The following is a 20626-nucleotide window of genomic DNA, read 5'->3' as shown; positions in this document are numbered from 1 at the left end:
CAGGCGGGGATCGAACTCATGCGGAAGTGGCTTTAGATTCTCAGTGCTGTGCTTTAACCTGCTGCGCCACCAGGGAGGGCCTGCCATAAAATTTTAATAATTCAGAATACCTACTAAAATATCTGTCAACTATCAAACTATTTAGCTATAGTTCCATAAAAAGGAAAATGAAATTTAAGAATACCAACATCATTGAAAGTATTTTTTCAATTACACCATCACAAGCAAATGAAGTTTTAAAATACCAATTTGATATGTTGACAATGTTATGAAACTCAGATTTAATAATGTACTTTTTTCTTATTCAAAAAATTTTACAGGTTGCATTTACAAAAACTTTTGTTCAACATTATGCTTTCATCATGAAAACTTTAAAGAAAAGTCATGAATCTGATACAATGTCTAACAGAATTGTGCATATTAGTGTTCAGTTGTTCAGCAACGAGGAGTTAGCAAGACAAGTAACAGAAGAATGTCAACTGCTAGATATTATGGTTACAGTGCTGTTATACATGATGGAAAGTTGCCTTATTAAAAGTGAGCTACAAGGTAAATAATTATTTCTACTTGGTTTTGTTATTATACTTCGTATAATTAATGTTAATACAAATAGCTTTAAATATAAAACAACATATATTTGTTAATTTTTGGAAATGTTCAGCAAAATTTAAAGAAGAACCTTAAAATTAGCTGTAGTTCTGTTACTCAAAAATAACTGTTGTTAACTTTTTATTTTTTGTCTGATATGAGTATGGTTACAGATAGAAATATATTCTTTAAATATTACTATAGTGTACATGTAATGATTATAAGTATTAATGCCATTTCTTTAGCCATTTTCTTATTAGACATGTTCCTGGTCTTTTTTAAATCATACATTTGTTATGATAACCATGGCTTTTTTTTTTTTTTTTAAAGATTTATGTATTTATGTTTAGAGAACTGGAGTATAGGTCAGAGGTACGATAGGTGAGAGGATTCACCAGAGACAGAGTGGGGAGCAGAACAGGCAGATCTTGTGAAATGCACTGCTGAAGGGAGCAGCGTGTTAATCAGGGGAGGTCTGTCACCTTCCTGTTGGCGATTGGACTTGTACAGCAGTGGCTGCTATAGCTTCATAGTGCTGTGCTTTAATCCATTGTGCCACCAGGGAGGGCCCAACCCTGGACTTTTTTTTTTTAATCTATTTTATACTATATATATAAAATAGTTTACTTTTACATCATTTTGTGTATTTTTCCATCTCAATTGTAATCCTTGTGGCTTCTCATGGAAGTTTGTGAGCAAGTACAGGTGTGTGTTCTTTCTCGAAATGCTTTTTTTTTTTTTTTTTAAAAAATTCCTTTTTTTTTTTTTTTTTTTAAGATTTATTTATTTATTCATACAGAACTGGGGTACAGGCCAGAGATGTGGAGGGTGAGAGGCTTCACCAGAGACAGTGGGGAGCAGAACAGGCAGATCGAGGAAGTACACTGCTGAGGGGAGCAGCGGGCGGGTCAGGAGAGGTCTGCCACGCCATGCGGCCACCTCCGGGGCAGGCGGGAATCGAACTCATGCGGAAGTGGCTTTGGATTCTCAGTGCTGTGCTCCAACCCATTGCGCCACCAGGGAGGGCCAAGAAACTGCCTTTTTTTTTAAAAAAAAAGATTTATTTATTTATGCACACAGAACTGGGGTATAGGCCAGAGGTAAGGGGTAGTGAGAAGGTTCACTAGAGACAGAATGGGGAACAGAACAGGCAGATTGATGAAGTACACTGCTGAGGGGACAGAGGTTTAGACAGGAGCAGTCTGCTGCCACATGGATCACCTCTGGGTGGGGATGGAACTTGGAGTGAAGCTGCTGAGGCTAGCTTGCCAGAGTGCTGCTTCCTCATCTGTTGGGCAGTCAGGGATGGCCATTGAAATGCTTTTTACTAAAAAACTATTTACATATTCTTTGAGCAGAAAAAGGCAATTAAATATGTTTTTTAAATCATACAGATTGATAAAATGGAAAACAATCTGGGGATAAAATATTGATTGGAACTGAAAATATTGCTTTCTACCTGTGTTATTCTACAATAATACAGTTTACAAAGCTACTTGTATATTATACAGCATATAACAATATTAATGATATGTCCTATGTTGAATATGTAGCAGTAATTATTATAATGAAGTGGTAAGTGGTTTATACTAATGTTTAATCTCTTAGATTTAAAAAAATTTTTTCATTTTACAGATGAAAAAATTGATTTAGTCTGGTTACAGATGAAAAAATTGATTTAGTCTAGTCACAAACCTAAAACTATCTAGGCATTCAATGGCAGGCGGTAGTTTGAACTTAGATTCAAAGTATATAATCTATATCACTGTAAAAGTTTTATTTTTTGATTAAACTTTTTTTGGCTGTGTCTTTTTTAGATGAAGAAAATAGTTTGCATGTGGTAGTGAATTGTGGAGAAGCATTACTAAAGAATAACACTTACTGGCCTCTTGTTAGTGATTTTATTAATATCCTTTCTCATCAAAGTGTGGCTAAGAGATTTTTGGAGGATCATGGCTTATTAGTTACATGGATGAACTTTGTATCTTTCTTTCAAGGTATGAATTTTACTTTTGTTGTAATTATTTGTAGTTTATAAAGTGCCTGAATCCGAACTATCAAGTACCAATAAAGAGATAATAGCTCATCTTTCAGGTTACAGTTGAAATACCTCATTGTAATTAATTGATATTTATAAGTATTTTAATAAGATACACATAAAAACATATCAGTGTTACGAAAAATATCAAAGAATCACGAAGGAAACAAGTGTAATTTTTTGGTATTAGAAATCCTTAATAGAAATTTTCTAATTCGCCAGAAAAGCTTATAACATTTTTGTTAAAATTTCAATGAACATCAGTTACAGCAGTTTTGACTTTCTTATTTAATATGTTTAATTGTTATATAAGAAAGAAAATTCATAAAGTGTTTCTAAGAAAGCCTATATAAAGATTTCCAAAAGAACTAGATTACTGTATTTTTAATAATTTACTTATTTTATACATATTGTGTCCTTTTATGTCATTTGGGTGGGTTAAAATGTGTTTGCTACTAGTAAGTGTTTTACTTGGTTTTTAATAAAATTAGTTTCCATTTTGCAAGGTTTATAATTTTTAATATTACTAGTTGCTTCCATTCACAAGGGTTATAATTTGCTTTCATTTTTGGAAGGTATGAACTTAAATAAGCGAGAATTAAATGAGCATGTGGAATTTGAATCTCAGACCTATTATGCTGCCTTTGCTGCTGAACTTGAGGCCTGTGCACAGCCAATGTGGGGACTCTTATCACATTGTAAAGTTAGGGTATGTTGAAAATATTTTTGTGAATTTCTGAACTTTTAAAGTAAGGAAAAGATATGTAAACATTGATTTGTTTATTCATATTTAATGATGCATATTTAATTGTATACTGTTTATCTGTTTTAAATTAAATTCAGATCTGTAAAAGCTGACCCAAGAAAAATAATTATTATTCTTAGATAAGTTGGAATTCACATATCTTACAAATCTTTCTAGCCTTTCCCTGTTGTGAATAGTTTTTGAAACTTTGTAAAAAAACTTTCAACCAGCATCAATTACAATAGTTTTGACTTTATTATTTAATATATTCATAACTCTTATGTAATATATTCATAAGTATATTTATAATGTGCAGCCATCACCATTATTCATTTCCAGAATTTTTCATCACCTGTTCCTACCCCTCAATAAAACTGACCTATTAAACAGTAACATTAGGGAACTTACAATATTTTGGGGCTCTCTTGAACTTGAACCAGATTTACATTATATTAACCTGTTTCATCTGTGGTTCATTCTCATAAATATGTGAGAATATGAGAGGGCATTATTGTGCTGTTTAATTTTCATAATTGTCAATATTGTTGCTATTAGTTTATAAAGGAGTGATTTTTTGAAATGACAAATGTGGTTATTTTGATTTTTTTTGCACATTATATATAATGCATGATTTATTTTTATGTGTTATATATAATTTGAACTTGAAAATTGCATATTTATATACTGAAAAAAATATATAATCTATTCTTTTAGGAAACTCAAGAATATACTCGAAATGTTGTTAGATATTGCCTTGAAGCTCTTCAAGACTGGTTTGATGCTATTAACTTCGTGGATGAGGTATGTGTATCTCAATAAACAGTATATAAAAACATTTAAGAAAGGATGTATAAACTTCATTTAACATTTAACATATATATTTTCATGGGATAAGGAAACAAATGAGAATGAAGATATTATCACAAGACTTCAAAGAAGTAAAAATAGGAAAACTAGTTCTTTGACATTCCAGAAATTTAACAGTGTTTCAATCATCTTGGCCTATTTCCTAGAGAAATAGGAACATCTGTTGCCAAATGTATGTTTCATATTTCTTCAAAGTGAAAGTTAGTTTCATTTTAAGAAGTAAAAATGATAAATGTAGATAGGATAGAGGAGATTAAAGGGAAGAGTATTACCTAATTAGTTGGTCAATGTTGTTATTAATAATGAAACTGAGAAGGGTTGGTCCAAAACATATCCTGTGTGAGCTAAACAAGGATTTTCTTTTAACTAGTCAGCCAAATTTACTATCAGAAGCCTCCTTAACCACTTTTATGTAATGGAGTCAAAATATGATATGAATGTATATAGAAGGAAGATCATGTTTTAGTGGACACCAGCCTCCCATCTGATTTCTGAAACCTGGGCAGATGTAATTCATGTTATCTTATTTTATGTTGGCAGGGGTAACTTTTATTTCCTTCTTCTAAGAAAAAAAAATTTTTTTTTTTTTTAAGATTTACCTGCTTATGTGTACAGAACTGGGTGCAGACCAGAGGTGTGGGGTTGGGGGTGTGTGTGAAAGGATTCACCAGAGATAGAGTGGGAGGCAGAACAGGCAGATTGATGAAGTACACTGCTGAGGGGAGCAGTGGGCTGGTCAGGAGAGGTCACCTGGGTCACCCCACTGGCTGGGAATTGAGCTCGTGCTATAGTGGTTATGATAGCTTCATAGTGTTGTTCTTTAACCTGTTGTGCCACCAGGGAGGGCCCTTCTAAGAAAATTTTTTTTTTGATTTTTTTTGATGTTACTATTTTTATTATTAATACCAGGTTTCACATATATCCCCTTCCTAGTGAACACCTTAATGGTAATTTACACTTGTTAAGTGAATTTTTTTTTTATTACAAAAGTTTACTTTTACACCATTTTGTACATTTTTTTTTCCATCTCAATTGTAATCCCTGCGGGTTTCCCATCACCAAGTCACCCATGTGCCATCACCATAATCCTGCGCATTTCCCTCCCCCCACCCTGTTTTTGATCCCATTCCCCACTCCACCCCCACAAAATGTCTCTGGTATATGGTTGTTCATTATTTTTGATATTTTCCACCTGGTCCATTATACTCCTGCTATGAGTGAAACCATCCGATATTTTTCTTTCTCTTTCTGTCTAAGAGAAATTTTTGATGGAATCACAGATTTATTCAAAAGTTGGAAGCAAGGTACAAAGAATTTTCTTTCTTTGTGCCATTTGACAGTTATTGACTTGGTGCCTATTACCCCAGATACTTTAGTGTGTGATCCTTATATTATTAGTAACAACTATATAAATTAGTAAATTACATTGATATATAATCCTTATAATACATTAACATCTTACAAATTATCTAGTTATGTTCCTTTATAGTAAAAGGATTCTATTCAGATTACTTTTTCATTTAGTTATGATGTCTTTAATTTCTTTAAAATATTCTATTTATAATTTCTTTGTTTTTGTAGTTGTTAGTCTTGAATTAACAATACTGAATATGATTCATAAATATAGGATCTTACTTTTTCAGGTGTTTGTACCATACCATGCCCACCACTGGGCACCCATAGTCCTCTTCATAGGCTCCTTCCCCCTTTGTTCTTCATTCTTCCTCTTCCCCTCTGTAACCACAATTTTATAGTCAAGTTTTTATTATTTGTTTTTGGTTTGATGTTATCTGACATTTTGTTTCTCTGTATACCAGTTAATGAGCTAAACCATTTGCTATTTGTCTTCTTCTAACTTATTTTGCTTTGCAAATCCCTATTGTTGCAAATGGAAAATAGCTGCGTGATATTCCATTATGTGTATGTAACACATCTTCTCAATCCACTTATCTCTCCTTGACACTTAGGTTATTTCTGTCACTTAGTTATTATAAATAGTACAGCATTGGGCCCTCCCTAGTGGCACAATGGGTTAAGACACAGATTAACCCATTAATTAACCTGGCTTACTTTCCTTCTAACAACTACTACCAAGCTGGCTGCAGCCACCTCGGCACTAGTTCGAACCCTGTCCAGGGAGGTGACATACTTGGTGCAGCACACCTCTCCTGTCTACTCCATGCTCCCCTCAGCAGTGTACTTTGTCGATCTGTCAGTTCTGCGCCCCAGTGTGTCTCTGGTGAATCCTCTCACAGTCCCTGCACCTCCCTCTGGCCTGTACCCCAGTTCTGTATGCATAAATAAATAAATCTTTAAAAAAAAATAGTGCAGCATTGAACATAGGATTGCATATGTATTTTCAAATACTGTTTTTGCATTCTTCAGATAGATACCTAGGAGTGAAATAGTTGGATCATATGGTAGATCTGTTTTAATGTTTGACAAGTCTCTATACTGTTTGTCATGGGAGCTTGACCAGAGTATAGTCCCACTAACAGCATACAGGGTTCATTTTTCTCCTTAACCTTGTCAACACTTGTTTATAGTTTTTTTGATATGGGCCATCCTCACAGTGAGGATGTGAGGTATTAATTCCTCAATTAATAATAGGTAATGATAAACTTTTTGCTTTTGACTTATATACTGGTCATCTGTATGTCTTATTTGAAGAAGTATCAGTTTGGCTTTTCTACCTTTTTTTTTTGATTGGTTTACCTTCTTTTGCCTTAGCTGTATGAATTCTTTGTAGACTTTGGATATTAGGTTCTCATCAGGTGTATGATGTGCATTATGTCTCTAATTTTCTTTTAGAACAGCTTCTCATTCTGTTTTATTTATTTATTTATTTATTTATTTATTTATTTATTTATTTATTTATTTATTTATTTATTCATTCATTCATTCATTCATTCATTCATTCATTCATTCATTCATTCATTCATACAGAACTAGGGCACAAGCCAGAGGTGCAGGGGCAGTGAGAGTCTTCACTAGAGACAGAGTGGGGAACAGAACAGTCAGATCGATGAAGTACACTGCTGAGGGGAGCAGCAGGCAAAACAGGAGAAGTCTGTCTTGCCATGTGGGTCACCTCCCGGACCAGGGATCAAACTTGCATTGAAGCGGCTGCAGCCAGCTTGCAGTGTTGCGTCCTGACCCGTTGCCCCATCAGGGAGGGTCCCAGCTTCTCATTCTTTGTCTTTCAGATCAATAACCTTTTGAAGAATTTTACTCAGTTATTTTGTGGAATGTTCCTCAATTTGGCTTTGTCTCATTTTGGATTCAGATTATATATCTTTTTTTTTTTTTTTTTAAAGATTTATTTATTTATGCATACAGACTGGGGTACAGGCCAGAGGTGCAGGGACGGCGAGAGACTTCACCAGAGACAGAGTGGGGAGCAGAACAGGCAGATTGATGAAGTACACTGCTGAGGGGAGCAGCGGGCGGGTCAGGAGAGTTCTGCCACGCCATGTGGTCTCCTCCGGGGCAGGCGGGAATTGAACTCATGCGGAAGTGGCTTTAGCTTCTCAGTGCTGTGCTTTAACCCGCTGCGCCACCAGGGAGGGCCCAGATTATATATCTTTTATAGGAATATTGAAGAAGTGAGATTTTAGGCTTTCATTGGAACATATATGGTGGCTTATGATTGTGTTTGTTCTGTTATGATGAATTTCTCTAATCATTTCATTAGGGTGGTGTCAGCCAGATTTTCTTATCATAAAAATTCCCATTTTATTATTATTGATTTTCTCATAAATCATTTATAAATTTACCTTTTACTTTTTTTTTTTTAAGATTTATTTATTTATGCATAGAAGAACTGCTATTAAGCCAGAGGTGTGGGGTGAGAGGATTCACCAGAGACATAGTGGGGAGCAGAACAGGCAGATGTTCTGAAATTGACTGCTAAGGGGAGCAATGGGTAAGACAAGAAAGATCTGCTGTGCATATGGTCACCTCCCTGGCCAAGAATTGAACCTTTTCTGCAGTGGCTGTAAAAAGCCTCATAGTGCTGTGCTTTAACCCATGGTGCCACCAGGGAGGGCCCTAAATTTACCTTTTCCTTATATATAAGCTAAGTATTTTGTTAGGAAGTACTATGAGGCTATGTAAGTAATATTTTTTTCATTTAATTTTCAGTTCATTAGTTTTTATTTAAACGAGTCATGATTATAATCAATAGATTATAATCCAATTGATTATAATCCATTACTAATTTTATTTGATGCTCAAATTGTTTTAGTGAGTAACCCTTTGGAGTAATTTCTGTGTCCTTTTGACTTGTTCTAGTATTGTTTGAGTGCCTTCATAATGTGTGATCCAAGAAGGTGTTTCAGGATCACCCTATCTTCCATTCTTGGAGTCAGTAATTTTTTTTTTTAAGACTCTGATTACTTTCAGTAGAAGACAGTGGTTAGAAAGCAAGATCTAGGTACTTGGTGTGCTTATTTGTAGAGTATCACTGCTTCCAGCCTCTCAGGAAATAGAGGTTAGGAGTTTAGAAAATGTGTGTTTGTATACACATTTGTATCTTTGCAAATGTGAAAATCTTCACATTTTCACACAGATTTGCATCTCTGTTTTTTCCTTATATATTGAACTATATGCATTCAAATTAATAATTTGAATTTTAGTATAACACCTTAGGACTTACTCTAGTTTCCCCAATAGTAAGAAACCTAACTTCCATTATCCTGATAAGTAAATAAGTATATATATTTACTTAATTGACTGTACCTGTTATAGATGATGAATTTCTCATCTTAATTGCTTCCCTTTTCCCTGCATGGGTGCCTCTTTTTCTGTAACAGTGTTCCATCCCTTTACTTACATGTAGATATTCTTCTTATTCTGTTTGGACTCTTGATTCCCCTTCTTGCTCTGCTCATATATGGAGAAAGACAACCTACTAGGCTTCAAATTCTTAAACCAGGATTTTCCTCCTTTTGGATGCCATCCTTATCCTGCTTTGCCTTCAATGCCTATTTTGGGCTTTTTTGCGCATATGGATAATATTTTCATTGTTTATATGTTGATTTCCCCACTCCACATTGGCTCCGTCTGTCATTGTTCTCTTTACCTGTCAGGCTCTGATTCCTCATTCCATCATACCCTACATGTTTCGCTTCCTTATCCTGGTTGACTCTGACACATTATATTGGGCTTTTCTTCTGTTTGCACCCTGTGGATAAAAATTTTACAGGAGAAAACTTTATTAAAAACTTATATAAGCATTAAAAACAAGTAATACTTTAATTTTTTATTTTTTTGCTGAAGAAGGACAACTGTGGCATTGTTTTGCTCTTATAGTGGTAGTGTGACTCATAGGATTCACAGCTTTAAAATATGATTTAAAAATTAATTTACTTATTTATGCACATAAGAGCTGAGGTATAGGCCAGAGGGGTGTGTGTGTGTGTGTAAGAGAGAGAGTGAGAGAGAGAGGATTCACCAGAGACAAGAGTGGGGAGCAGAATAGGCAAATCTACTGAAATAAACTGCTGAGGGGAACAACAGGTAAGACAGGAAAGTTCTGCTTCACCATGTGTGCTATATCCCTGGCCAGGGATTGAACTTGTGCTGCAGTGGCTGGTGATAGCTTCATAGTGCAGAGACTTAACCCCTTGCACCATCAGGGGGGCTAAAATATGACTTTATAATATTCACAAGGATGCCAAAGTTGCTGACACATATACTAACTATACTGTGCTTTCTTACATAAACTGTATTTTCAGTGCGGATATGGGGAACATTTCATATAGCTTGTGAAGGAACTGAGGGAGGCTCTTCATCCTGTACCTCAATTTAGAGCTGTTTTCAGAGACTTTTATCATGTTCGATGTAACAGCGGAGTTCAGATTAGCACCTCAGTTCAGATTAATTTTACTAAGTTACTTAGATTTTCTAAAATTGAACATCCAGAAATATTTATAGTTGCTATCCCATAGGGTTTTTTGAGATTATAGGTGGTAATGTGAATAAAGTAGAGTGACTGGTACATAATAAGGCCTCTGAATGTTACGCTATTATTGTTCTTGTTACCAGTATCATGTTTGGTCTAGATGCATATGAAGATTTACAAATAGCTTACTCTGAAGGGAAATCTATTCCATTTCTTGTTTTATATAGATGTTTCAAAGGATCCAGAATTGAATGGTACACAATTTCTGCTTTTAAGGAACTTGTTATTTTACTGTTAAAAGTAATTTTTCCATGGGGCTTGCTTTAAGCTGTAAATTGTAAAGTTTGAATTTTTGTTAAAAAAGTATGGGCATAAAATCTAGATCAAAGTGTGGTGTTAGCATTAGAAAAGCTTTCGATTTTTATAAAACATTCTTTGATGTGTGGATTTTGTTTATTTCAGCCGGCACCTAACCAAGTCACCTTTCATCTACCACTACATCGTTACTATGCTATGTTTTTGAGTAAGGTAAGATTTCATTAAACACATTTTTTAAGTTTGAGGAAAAAATATTAAATTAGTAACTCTCTTTAATCACAATTTTTAGGCTGTGAAATGCCAAGAACTAGATTTGGATTCTGTTTTACCAGATCAGGAAATGCTAATGAAACTAATGATTCACCCACTCCAAATTCAAGTAAGTATTTAGGATTTTAAAAAGTTTTGATTGAAGTCCTTGTTTAAGTGTCTTATTTTATTTGAATGCTTTTGTTATAACCAAAGTGCTTGAAAACTTTTCTTTTAATTTGGCACGTGTATAGTTGCTAGATTATATTTGTTATTTGTTTTATGAGATTAACTTTTAGTTATAGTTTCCCTAGGAGTTCTTTTTACTATAACTTACATAAGAATTTTACAGCACTGTTTTGGTTATCAACAGATCTAACAGCTTCTAGCCTTGGTGCTATCACTATCTTTTTATCTACATTGTTTGGGGTGATTTACCTGTTTGATCCTAGTTTCTCTATTATATCGCTTGACTTTTAACAATTAGTTATGTTTTTGGTATGCCTGTTCTTTTAAGGCATTATATAAGCTTGTTATTTGAAAGAGTTAAATATGACTGCTCATGAATGATTTCTGTGAAAATTGTTATGAATGTATACTGGCACCATCATGGAAAACTATTTCATTTGTAAACTTAAAAAATGGGGCTAGGAATTGTTTAGCATATGATGATTACTTCAAATTAACAAATATGTACTTGAATTGAACATCTTTATTATTGGATAGAATGTCAGGCATAAATTATGATTAAGTTAGAAATATTTAAAAATATTGTTCAACGTAACATGATTCTATAAATAGTAAATATTTGGGTCCTCAGATATTTAATATTTGGGTCTTCCCTAGTGGCACAGTAGGTTAAAGCATAGCACTGCTACACAGCCATAGTGCCCTCAGTGTGAGTTTGATCCCCCACTCTGGAAGTGATCCACATGGTGCAGCAGACCTCCCCTGTCTTGCCTGCTGCTTTCTCAGCAATGTATTTCATCATCTACCTGTTCTGCTCTCCACTTTGTCTCTGGTGAATTCTCTCACTGCCCCTGCACCTCTGACTATCCCCCCAGTTCTGTATGCATAAATAAAAAAAATCTTTAAAAAATTTAATATTTATAGAAATTACATTATAATATTTGCAATATTTCTATGAATATTCTATAAACATTAAATATTAATTCATTAAATGACTCATTCTTTATTTAATTCAATTTTATTTTACTAGGCAAGTCTTGCTGAAATCCATAGTAATATGTGGGTAAGAAATGGTCTACAAATCAAAGGACAAGCCATGACATATGTCCAGTCTCATTTCTGTAATTCCATGATTGACCCTGACATTTACCTGTTACAGGTAAGCCAGTTTGATAATGCAGATGCTACATTTTAGAAGTGTCTCATTTGTACCTGTAGGATTTTAATTTACATAGATGATTAAATAGTGACTTGGAGAGCTTAGTGTTATTGAAAGAATACTTTATTACTTTATTTCCAAGGAGAAGGGGGTACCATGACATGCCATGCACACTGGAAGCATGAGGTTCTGACTAGGAGGCAGGAGTACAAATAAGGGTAAATCCTCTGTTAGAAGCTTTACTGGGATTTCTGTGGGAAAAGGAAGACAGGGCTGGAGGAAAAGTTTATGATTAGCTAGTTTGAATAATTCTCAAGGGTTTTGGGGCATGTAGTTTGTGCTCACTTGGCATTTCAGCTGGATTGATTTAGGATGGGGGAATACTTATATTGACATGGTATGTGAGAATTAGAGGAGTGACTACTTAGAAGTAAGTTGTTAATTATTTTTAGGAATTAGCTAGTTTTTAGAGAGGGAGTCTCTACTGTGATCTTGTGAGCCCTTCTACTAGATGCCAAAACATAGAACAGTGAAAATTTAAAAAATTTATCAGAAGTAAAAATGAATGTTGAGAAATTAAATTTTTTTTTTTGTCTTTTAAAGGTGTGTGCTTCTAGACTTGACCCAGATTATTTTATTTCATCTGTCTTTGAACGGTAAGAATATTTTTATTAAAGTCAAGTATCAGGAAGTATTTGTAATTTAAGTTGATTTTGATTTAACTCAAAAATATGTCTTAATTTCTTATTATAGATTTAAGGTAGTGGATTTATTGACAATGGCTTCACAACATCAAAATACAGTACTTGATGCAGAGCACGAAAGATCGATGTTAGAAGGCGCTCTTACATTTCTTGTGATTCTTTTGAGTCTTCGTTTACATTTAGGTAAAAACCACTAGTGCTAATACAGGGGTACTAACTATTCCCTTCTCTCCTCTCTCCCTGTGGTACAGGTAAGCCAAATTAATAATGGAAATGTACTTTAGAAGCGTCTCGTTTGGAGCCACAGGATTTTAACTTATAGTGGTGACTGAATGGCATTAACTGGCTTTTGGAAAAATAAAAGGAAGGATATGTGTGTGTGTGTGTGTGTGTGTGGATGATATGTATAAACCTTGCTTCAGATTCTTGATATATTTTGCATTTGTTACAACTTTAAAGATATCCTTAAAAAACTTCTACTTAAGTGAACTGCTACCCAACCTTAGGATAGTTAATCTTCAGTTATACATTGCATTTTTTGCTCACTAATCTTAAAGTATCTCATTCTTGATAAAACAGCCTAGTGAAATGTGTGGTAAGTTGTTTCTTTATAATGTGCTTATATATGTTCATATTAATTTTATTTTTAATTACTTTAGGAATGTCTGATGATGAGATTCTAAGGGCAGAGATGGTAGCCCAGCTGTGTATGAATGACAGGACGCATAGTTCGTTGCTGGACCTCATATCCTTTTAAAAGTCTTGATTTTCTATGAGTTGTAGAATATAAATAATAAGTACTTTTTACAGATTAAAGATATGTCACTTTTTTAAAAATTAGAAATGGTATTTTATGGGCCCTCCCTGGTGGCACAGCGGGTTAAAGCACTGAACTAAGAAGCTAAAGCCACTTCCTCATGAGTTCGATTCCTGTCTGCCCCGGAGGTGATCCACATGCCATGGCAGACCTCTCCTGACCCACCCGCGGCTCCCCTCAGCAGTGTACTTCATCTATCTGCCTGTTCTGCTCCCCACTCTGTGTGTGGTGAATCCTCTCACCGTCCCTGCACCTCTGACCTTTACCCCAGTTCTGTATCCATAAATAAATAGATCTTAAAAAAAAAAAATGAAATGGTATTTTACATTGAAAGAACTTAAGTTCTTTGGGATATGGAGGGGTGACCTTGGGGACACAGGGAAGAGGCAGCTGTCCACAAGCCCAGGAGAGAGGCTTTGGAGGGCCCTGCTCTGCTGACCTTGCTCATGATCTCCAGCCCAAAGGGGAGCACAGCAGACAGGCCTCACCTGTGTTTAGTACTGGTGCCATCCGTTTTTGTCTCTGTTGCCTCAGAAAATTCTGTTAGATCTTGGACTGATTAAGTCTGGGCACCACAAGATCTGACCTAGGACAACATTAATGAAGTGCACTTTGTAAAAGGCAGCTTGTTTCACTTTATCTGTTTAGCTGTGGTTAAAACTTGGAGCTGTATTTTACAACTGTTTTTAGCAGAGTTTTAAACTTTATGAGGATTTTTCTTTCCTTAGACTCTGTCTTAGCTAAGAGGTTTTAAGGGCAAATAGTCTACAAACTTTGAAAACTTTGTGGTTATTTGTACAGTACTTAACATGCTACGGACACTATTATTTTTAAAGTTACTGTTAATAATATGAAGGTAATCATGTATTATTTTGTGGTAAACTTATGGATATGATAGGAAAAAATTAGCTATTATTTTGGGAAATAACTCCTGTTGGAATGCCTATTTGATACTGTGAAGATTTTTATGAGTGGCTTCAATTTGATATTCTTTGATAATTTCATTCAACCATTTCGTACTGTAGCAGAGCCAAGGCCTGTAACTTTGAATTTAAAAAGAATTATATGTCTTGATTTGAAGCAAATAAGAAATTTGTGGTGTAGTTTCCTTTGCTTAAATTTTCTTAGCATCTTTTTTTTCTTCTGGATATTTTTGCTTCTGGAAACAACTTTCATAACATTCTTGACTAGTTTTTAGCATGTTTCTGATTTTTAAGGGGAAGCACATTATTTGCATATGATGCAAAAGGTGATCATTAAAAAATGTTTTTTCATACCCTGGGATTTTGTTCTGGGGAAAATATATTTGGTAATTACTTTAGCATAAAGTTTATTAATAGACTTCTACATTAAAAAATATTTTAAAAATCAATGAAAAGTTATTGAGCTACTGTATTATATGGCCCTCTTGTGGCCAATGTTATATATTACAGACAATTACTAGTGGCCTATTTTACCAAATACAGAAACTTAGTACATTGGTAAAGTTATTACAAAAGTGGCTTTTATTTTTCTTGACACATGTATCATATTCCAGAAAATCCAAATCCCAAAAGTGGCATTATTCCAGGTAGTTATAGCTTTGAATCAGTTTTATCAGCTGTAGCTGATTTTAAGGCTCCTGTTTTTGAACCTGGAGGTTCTATGCAACAAGGCATGTATACTCCCAAAGGTACGTTTTTATATATATATACACATATTTTTTTGAAATACTGTAAGTAAAATTGTATGATCTGAAAGTAAATGTTTTACCCTTTATTTATTAAGCTTTGTTTTTTTCCTCTTCAGCTTTCTAGAGATGTATGTCTTTTTATGGTAAATAGTTATATTGTTTTCCTTTATTTACAGATTTGTGGTTTATGCTACCATAAGCTTCTTTATATAACTCTGTATTATAAAATGAATTTTACATATCAACATTAGTTCATTTTTTTGTAAGTGAATGAACTGTAAGTGAATGAGAAATTAGAAAACAAAATATATTCTTCAAGATATTTTGACAGTATTTGCTCTCTAAATTTGATTTTGAAATAGTTCTCACTACCTTAATTTTAACTTGAAACAGAATGTGTACAGAATTCTGACAATACTTTTTTACATTTAAAAATACATATAAGTACATAGAAACCTTTTCCTTAGGTGAGCATTTTTTGGTAAGGTTCCCCTCAGATTTTTAATGGCATACTTGCAAGATAGTCAGAAGCAAGTAAAACTCTGACAGTTCTTTTTGCATTTTCACTAACATTTAACGTTTTGTAAGAAGTAGCAATTATACCCTTCTTGGTTTTCTTAATACATTGTTGAAATTAAAAATATGGTGGTTACATTGAAGTTATAAGTGTTTGGCAAAATAAAGCAGAATGAACCTCATCATCTAGAATTTTTCAGAGAGTTCACATAGATAGCAAGAACAATCCAGATTCTGTTTTTTGAATGTATTCTAACAACAAAAATAACAGTGTTTCTTTATTGGCATGAACACTTCTTATCTAAAATGAACTTTCAGGTTGAGGGACCTCCTGGTACAATATAGCATTTATTAAACTGTGATGCATTTATTAAACAATGATGTGAGAACTACCTCTCTCAGACTCACTGGAGGACCTTATTAAAAACACAGATTCCTATGTCTCTGCTTCTTCTGGGCATAGATTCTGTGAATCTGCTTTTTAAATAAACCCTATACATAATATCACTGAAACACTGAGATGAAGCACTGGCTGTCTGAAGCTTAGGGTGAAGAGATTAGGTGTTAAACTCAAATACACTACTGAATTATATTATCTAGTTGTATGATATTGAGAATGTTTTTTATTCTTGAATTTGACTCGTAAAATAAAAGTTAAAGTAGATAAATGTATTTAAGCTTTTTAAAAGTAGTTGAAATAATCCTCTAGTTCTGAGGGAACTAAGACTGAAGTGAATCTGTTATACAGAAATAAAGCCTTACAATTAATATTAGTAAAGTGGGTATGGGTAATAGAGATAGCGTCTCATCTCTTTTTGCCAACTCCTTGCTTCTGAGGAGTCCCTGCTAAACCTCTCTGGAGATCCAACTTCATGAAACACTGAAGCCCACTGGACTAGAGGAATTAATTTTCTTCCATTGCTTTTGCTTTATAATTCTGATAGAAACATTAGCATTTTATTCATTCAAATTAATAGATTTAAAATGAGTGTCAAAAAAGGTAATAAAAGTAATAACAAAGAACACTGTCTTTGTGAAGATCTTCTTAAAAGACTATTTTCTTTAACATTTATTTAGGCATACTAGAACTGGGGTATAGGTCAGAGGTGTAGGGGTTGAGAGGATTCACCAGAGACAGGTTGGGGAACAGAACAGGCAGACCTACTGAAATGCCTTCTTGAAGGGAACAGCTGGCAATACTGGAGAGGTCTGCTGCCCCTGGCTGGGTATAAAACTGCTACAGTGGCTGCAGAAAGTTGATAGTGCTGAGACTCAACCTCCTGTGCCCCCAGGGAGGCCTTATAGATCCTTTAAAGATCTTAAGTAAATTATGATAATTTAAGATGAGTAGCCTTTTACATGGAAATAGGAGCAATTGTTCAAAGTTTCTTATGCTGGCCGCCCCTTGGTGGTATACAGGGGGTTAAGTTGCAGGACTATGAAACTGTCAGCAGTTACTGCAGCAAAAATTCAGTCCCCAGCCAGAATGCTAACCCACACTGCGCAGCAGACCTTTTCTGTCTTAATTCATCTCAGCAGCATGTTTCAATGGATCTACCTGTTCTATTACCCTCTTTGTTTCTGCTGAACCCTCTCACCTCTTGCACCTCAGTAACCCAATTCTTGTATGCATAAATAAATAAATCTTTTTTAAAAAGTGTCTTACGATGGAAAGTTGAAATTATAGCAGCTATATAGACAGAAACTAAATTTTCTTGCTCTGTTTCAAATATCGTAAAATCTTCTGGAGACAATGAGTAGGGTAAAAAATTAATACTTTAGAAGAGACACTCATAAGCACTGATTTCTAAAAATTTTATCCTAAGGCCAAATTGTAGATATTGTCGCATCTAAATACCATCTCTATTATAGTATATATATTATGCTGTATTTATTTTCTAAAGTAGATTTGCTTTTCAGAACTTATTTTACGAATGATCAGTAAAGGTCACAGGTTTTATTTGCAGTATATAATTTTTAAACACATGTTGAAGCAATAATATAATTATTAAAAAACTTTATGTACTTAATACTTAAAATCATCTTATGTACCACCAGTTGTACACATGGGATAGTAGTTCCTAATAATATGGAAGATAAGGAGATCAATGTTCAATTTTAGCCAAATAACAGAAAATCTTTGATAAAAAATATATATAAATTAAGATTCTTGAATAACTTATTAATTTTTAAATCTAGTTCTCACATTTTTATCTTTGCATATTTCAAATAGTGCTAATGTGTTGGGTGTTTTAGTTTCTAATTGGCACTTTATGAAAGCTTTTGCTCACTACTGCTTACTGAAATAAGAACATTCATAATGATGAATATAAGTTTGACTTAGAAAAAGTTATATCAAAGTAATTAAAGGAACTATTTCATCTTTTAAATTTGAAATGTATTTGTATATTTAACTCATTAAGGAATGACTATTTCTGAGTAGTGAGTATTGTTTCTACTTTCTTTTGAATAATAGCTGAAGTCTGGGATCAGGAGTTTGACCCAGTCATGGTCATTCTTCGTACAGTTTACCGTAGAGATGTGCAGTCTGCAATGGACAGATACACAGCATTGTAAGTCTGTTTTAATGATTAGTATGAAAATATATTGTAGTTTTATGGAAAAATTTCCATTATATTGATTAGTATATTAATGTTTGTTAATATTTTGTATTTACATAGAAACATTTTCATTATAACACAAATGTGATATGTACTCATTATACTGCCAGCTGTTAGAGGAGAAAATATTTTAAGATTAAAAAAGTCTGCGATATATGTTCTCAAGTTTGAAGTAAAATTTGTTAGTTTGATAAAAATAAATTTTATAAGTCATAACAGATAAGCTGAATTAAAAAGTACTAAGTTTATTTATTTGCTATTTGACCAGTGAAATTCAAAGGTTGGTTTTCTGTTGTTCTACTTTTAAACCAGTAGAGGAGGCACAAGTTAAAATAATAAAATTGTCTGAAATCGAAAATGATGGGTATCTATAAAAAATAGTCACATTACTATGTTTTTGACACTGGGAAAGCAGTCAGGTATAATAAATTTTATTTGTAGATATTTAATAAAGTAAGTTTTTTTTTAAAGTGATGTGACATTAGTTTGCAATAATATGTATTTTCATACTTTGGATATTTTTTAGTGAAGAATTCAATTTTGTATGTTGTTACAGATTAATGTATGACTTCTACCTATTTTAAAACCTCAGTAATTAATATTATATTGCTGAGTATTATATCATTTATTTGTAGTTTTGGTAAGCTTAAGTTAAACATTTTTTAAAAAGCTTAAAATAATGAAAATGTTTTTGATTTTAAGAAGATATTTGTCCAGAAAACTATCAAGTGTAAATATAGATATGAGATATAATTGAAATTTTTCTTTTGCCAAGCTTATCAACAGCAGATAGATATACATTGAATTTAAGATTCATCACAGACATGTTAGAAAAAAGTTTGTATTATGAAATTTTAACATCCCACCCATACCCTCAAACAAAAACAAACAAAGCCTCTGTCAACCATTAGCATCTCTTTTTCCCTTTCTCTAAAAACCTTGGAGAGATGTCTGAGGTTCTTCTTTTTCTGCTTTCCTAGCAACATCTTTTAAATGCTTTCCATGTGGTTTTATAATTATTTGTAGACTTTTACTAGCAACTTGGCTTCTTGAGGAAAACTATTTTTTCTCTCTTTTACAACTTCAATATCTAGGTATGGATACATCATAGACATTCAGAATATATTTATTAACTTTATTCAGAATGTATTTATTAAGTTTGAGTAGTTTAGGTTGAAAAATGAAAACTTGGGTGGGAAAAAGCACTTGCATGGGCAGCCTAATGTGGCCTTTGTAAACGTAGTTGTCCCTAGGTGGCTTTGTCTTTGTTTCCAGGTGGTGGTGGTGAGTCCTGGCAGTGGCTAGTTGTAGAATATACTCTAAGTATTAAATACATGTTTTACTACATAATATTCTTTTTACTTTATAATGAGTAGAAATTCAGACTAGGATTGGGACAAGGATTTTAGGAAATCATTAAGTACTCAATGTATTCAGTTTATGATAGGAAGTTAATTTTTTAGTTTTTTTTTTTTTTTAAGAATTATTTATTGATTCGTACAGAACTGGGATACAGGCCAGAGATGCAGAGGGTGAGAGGATTCACCAGAGACAGAGTGGGGTGCAGAAAGGCAGATCGATGAAGTACACTGCTGAGGGGAGCAGCAGGCAGGTCAGGAGAGGTCTGCCTCGCCATGTGGATCTCCTCCAGGGCAGGCGGGGGTCGAACTCATGAAGAACAGGCTTAAGCTTCTTTGTGCTGTGCTTTAACTCGCTGCGCTACAAGAGAGTGCCCTTAGGTTTTTTTTTTTTTTAAAGATTTTATTTATTTACGCATGCAGAACTGGGGTACAGGCCAGAGGTGCAGGGGCAGTGAGAGAATTCACTAGAGACAGAGTGGGGAATAGAACAGGCCAACTGAAGTAGTACACTGCTGAGGAGAACAGCAGGTGGGTCAGGAGAGGTCTGCTGTACCATGTGGATCACCTCCTGGGTGGGGATCATGCTGAAGTGGCATTTGCTTCTTAGTGCTGTGCTTTAACCTGCTGTGCAACCAGGGAGGGCCCTTTTTGGGTTTATTTTATTTTTTTTATTACAAAGTTTATTTTTACATCATTTTGCACATTTTTTTTTCCCATCTCGATTGTAATCCCCGCGGGTTTCCCATCACCAAATCACCCCTGTGTCACCATCATAGTCCCGTGCATTTCCCTCCCTTCCCCCCCCCGTTTTTGATCCCATTCCCCACTCCGCCCCCACAGAATGTCTCTGGTATATGGTTGTTCATTATTTTTGTTA

General features: G+C 34.1%; 1 protein-coding gene across 2 annotated transcripts in view; it reads left to right on the top strand.

Moving 5' to 3' along the window:
- UBR3 (ubiquitin protein ligase E3 component n-recognin 3 (putative)) overlaps positions 1-20626 on the top strand; it is a 147640-nt gene that overhangs the window by 47177 nt on the left and 79837 nt on the right. For both annotated transcript variants that reach the window (XM_012727393.1, XM_012727390.1), the window contains exons 8-19: positions 321-549; positions 2406-2585; positions 3202-3335; positions 4086-4172; positions 10606-10671; positions 10751-10840; positions 11930-12058; positions 12662-12714; positions 12812-12945; positions 13422-13507; positions 15110-15251; positions 18244-18340. In XM_012727393.1, the coding sequence (XP_012582847.1) occupies positions 321-549; positions 2406-2585; positions 3202-3335; positions 4086-4172; positions 10606-10671; positions 10751-10840; positions 11930-12058; positions 12662-12714; positions 12812-12945; positions 13422-13507; positions 15110-15251; positions 18244-18340 (1427 nt within the window). The remainder of the gene's footprint in view (positions 1-320; positions 550-2405; positions 2586-3201; positions 3336-4085; positions 4173-10605; positions 10672-10750; positions 10841-11929; positions 12059-12661; positions 12715-12811; positions 12946-13421; positions 13508-15109; positions 15252-18243; positions 18341-20626) is intronic.

This window comes from Condylura cristata, unplaced genomic scaffold (assembly GCF_000260355.1).
Source record: "Condylura cristata isolate star-nosed mole 26May11 unplaced genomic scaffold, ConCri1.0 scaffold00002, whole genome shotgun sequence".
NCBI classification, from domain to species: Eukaryota; Metazoa; Chordata; class Mammalia; order Eulipotyphla; family Talpidae; genus Condylura; species Condylura cristata.
This window is presented reverse-complemented; position numbering and strand designations above follow the sequence as displayed.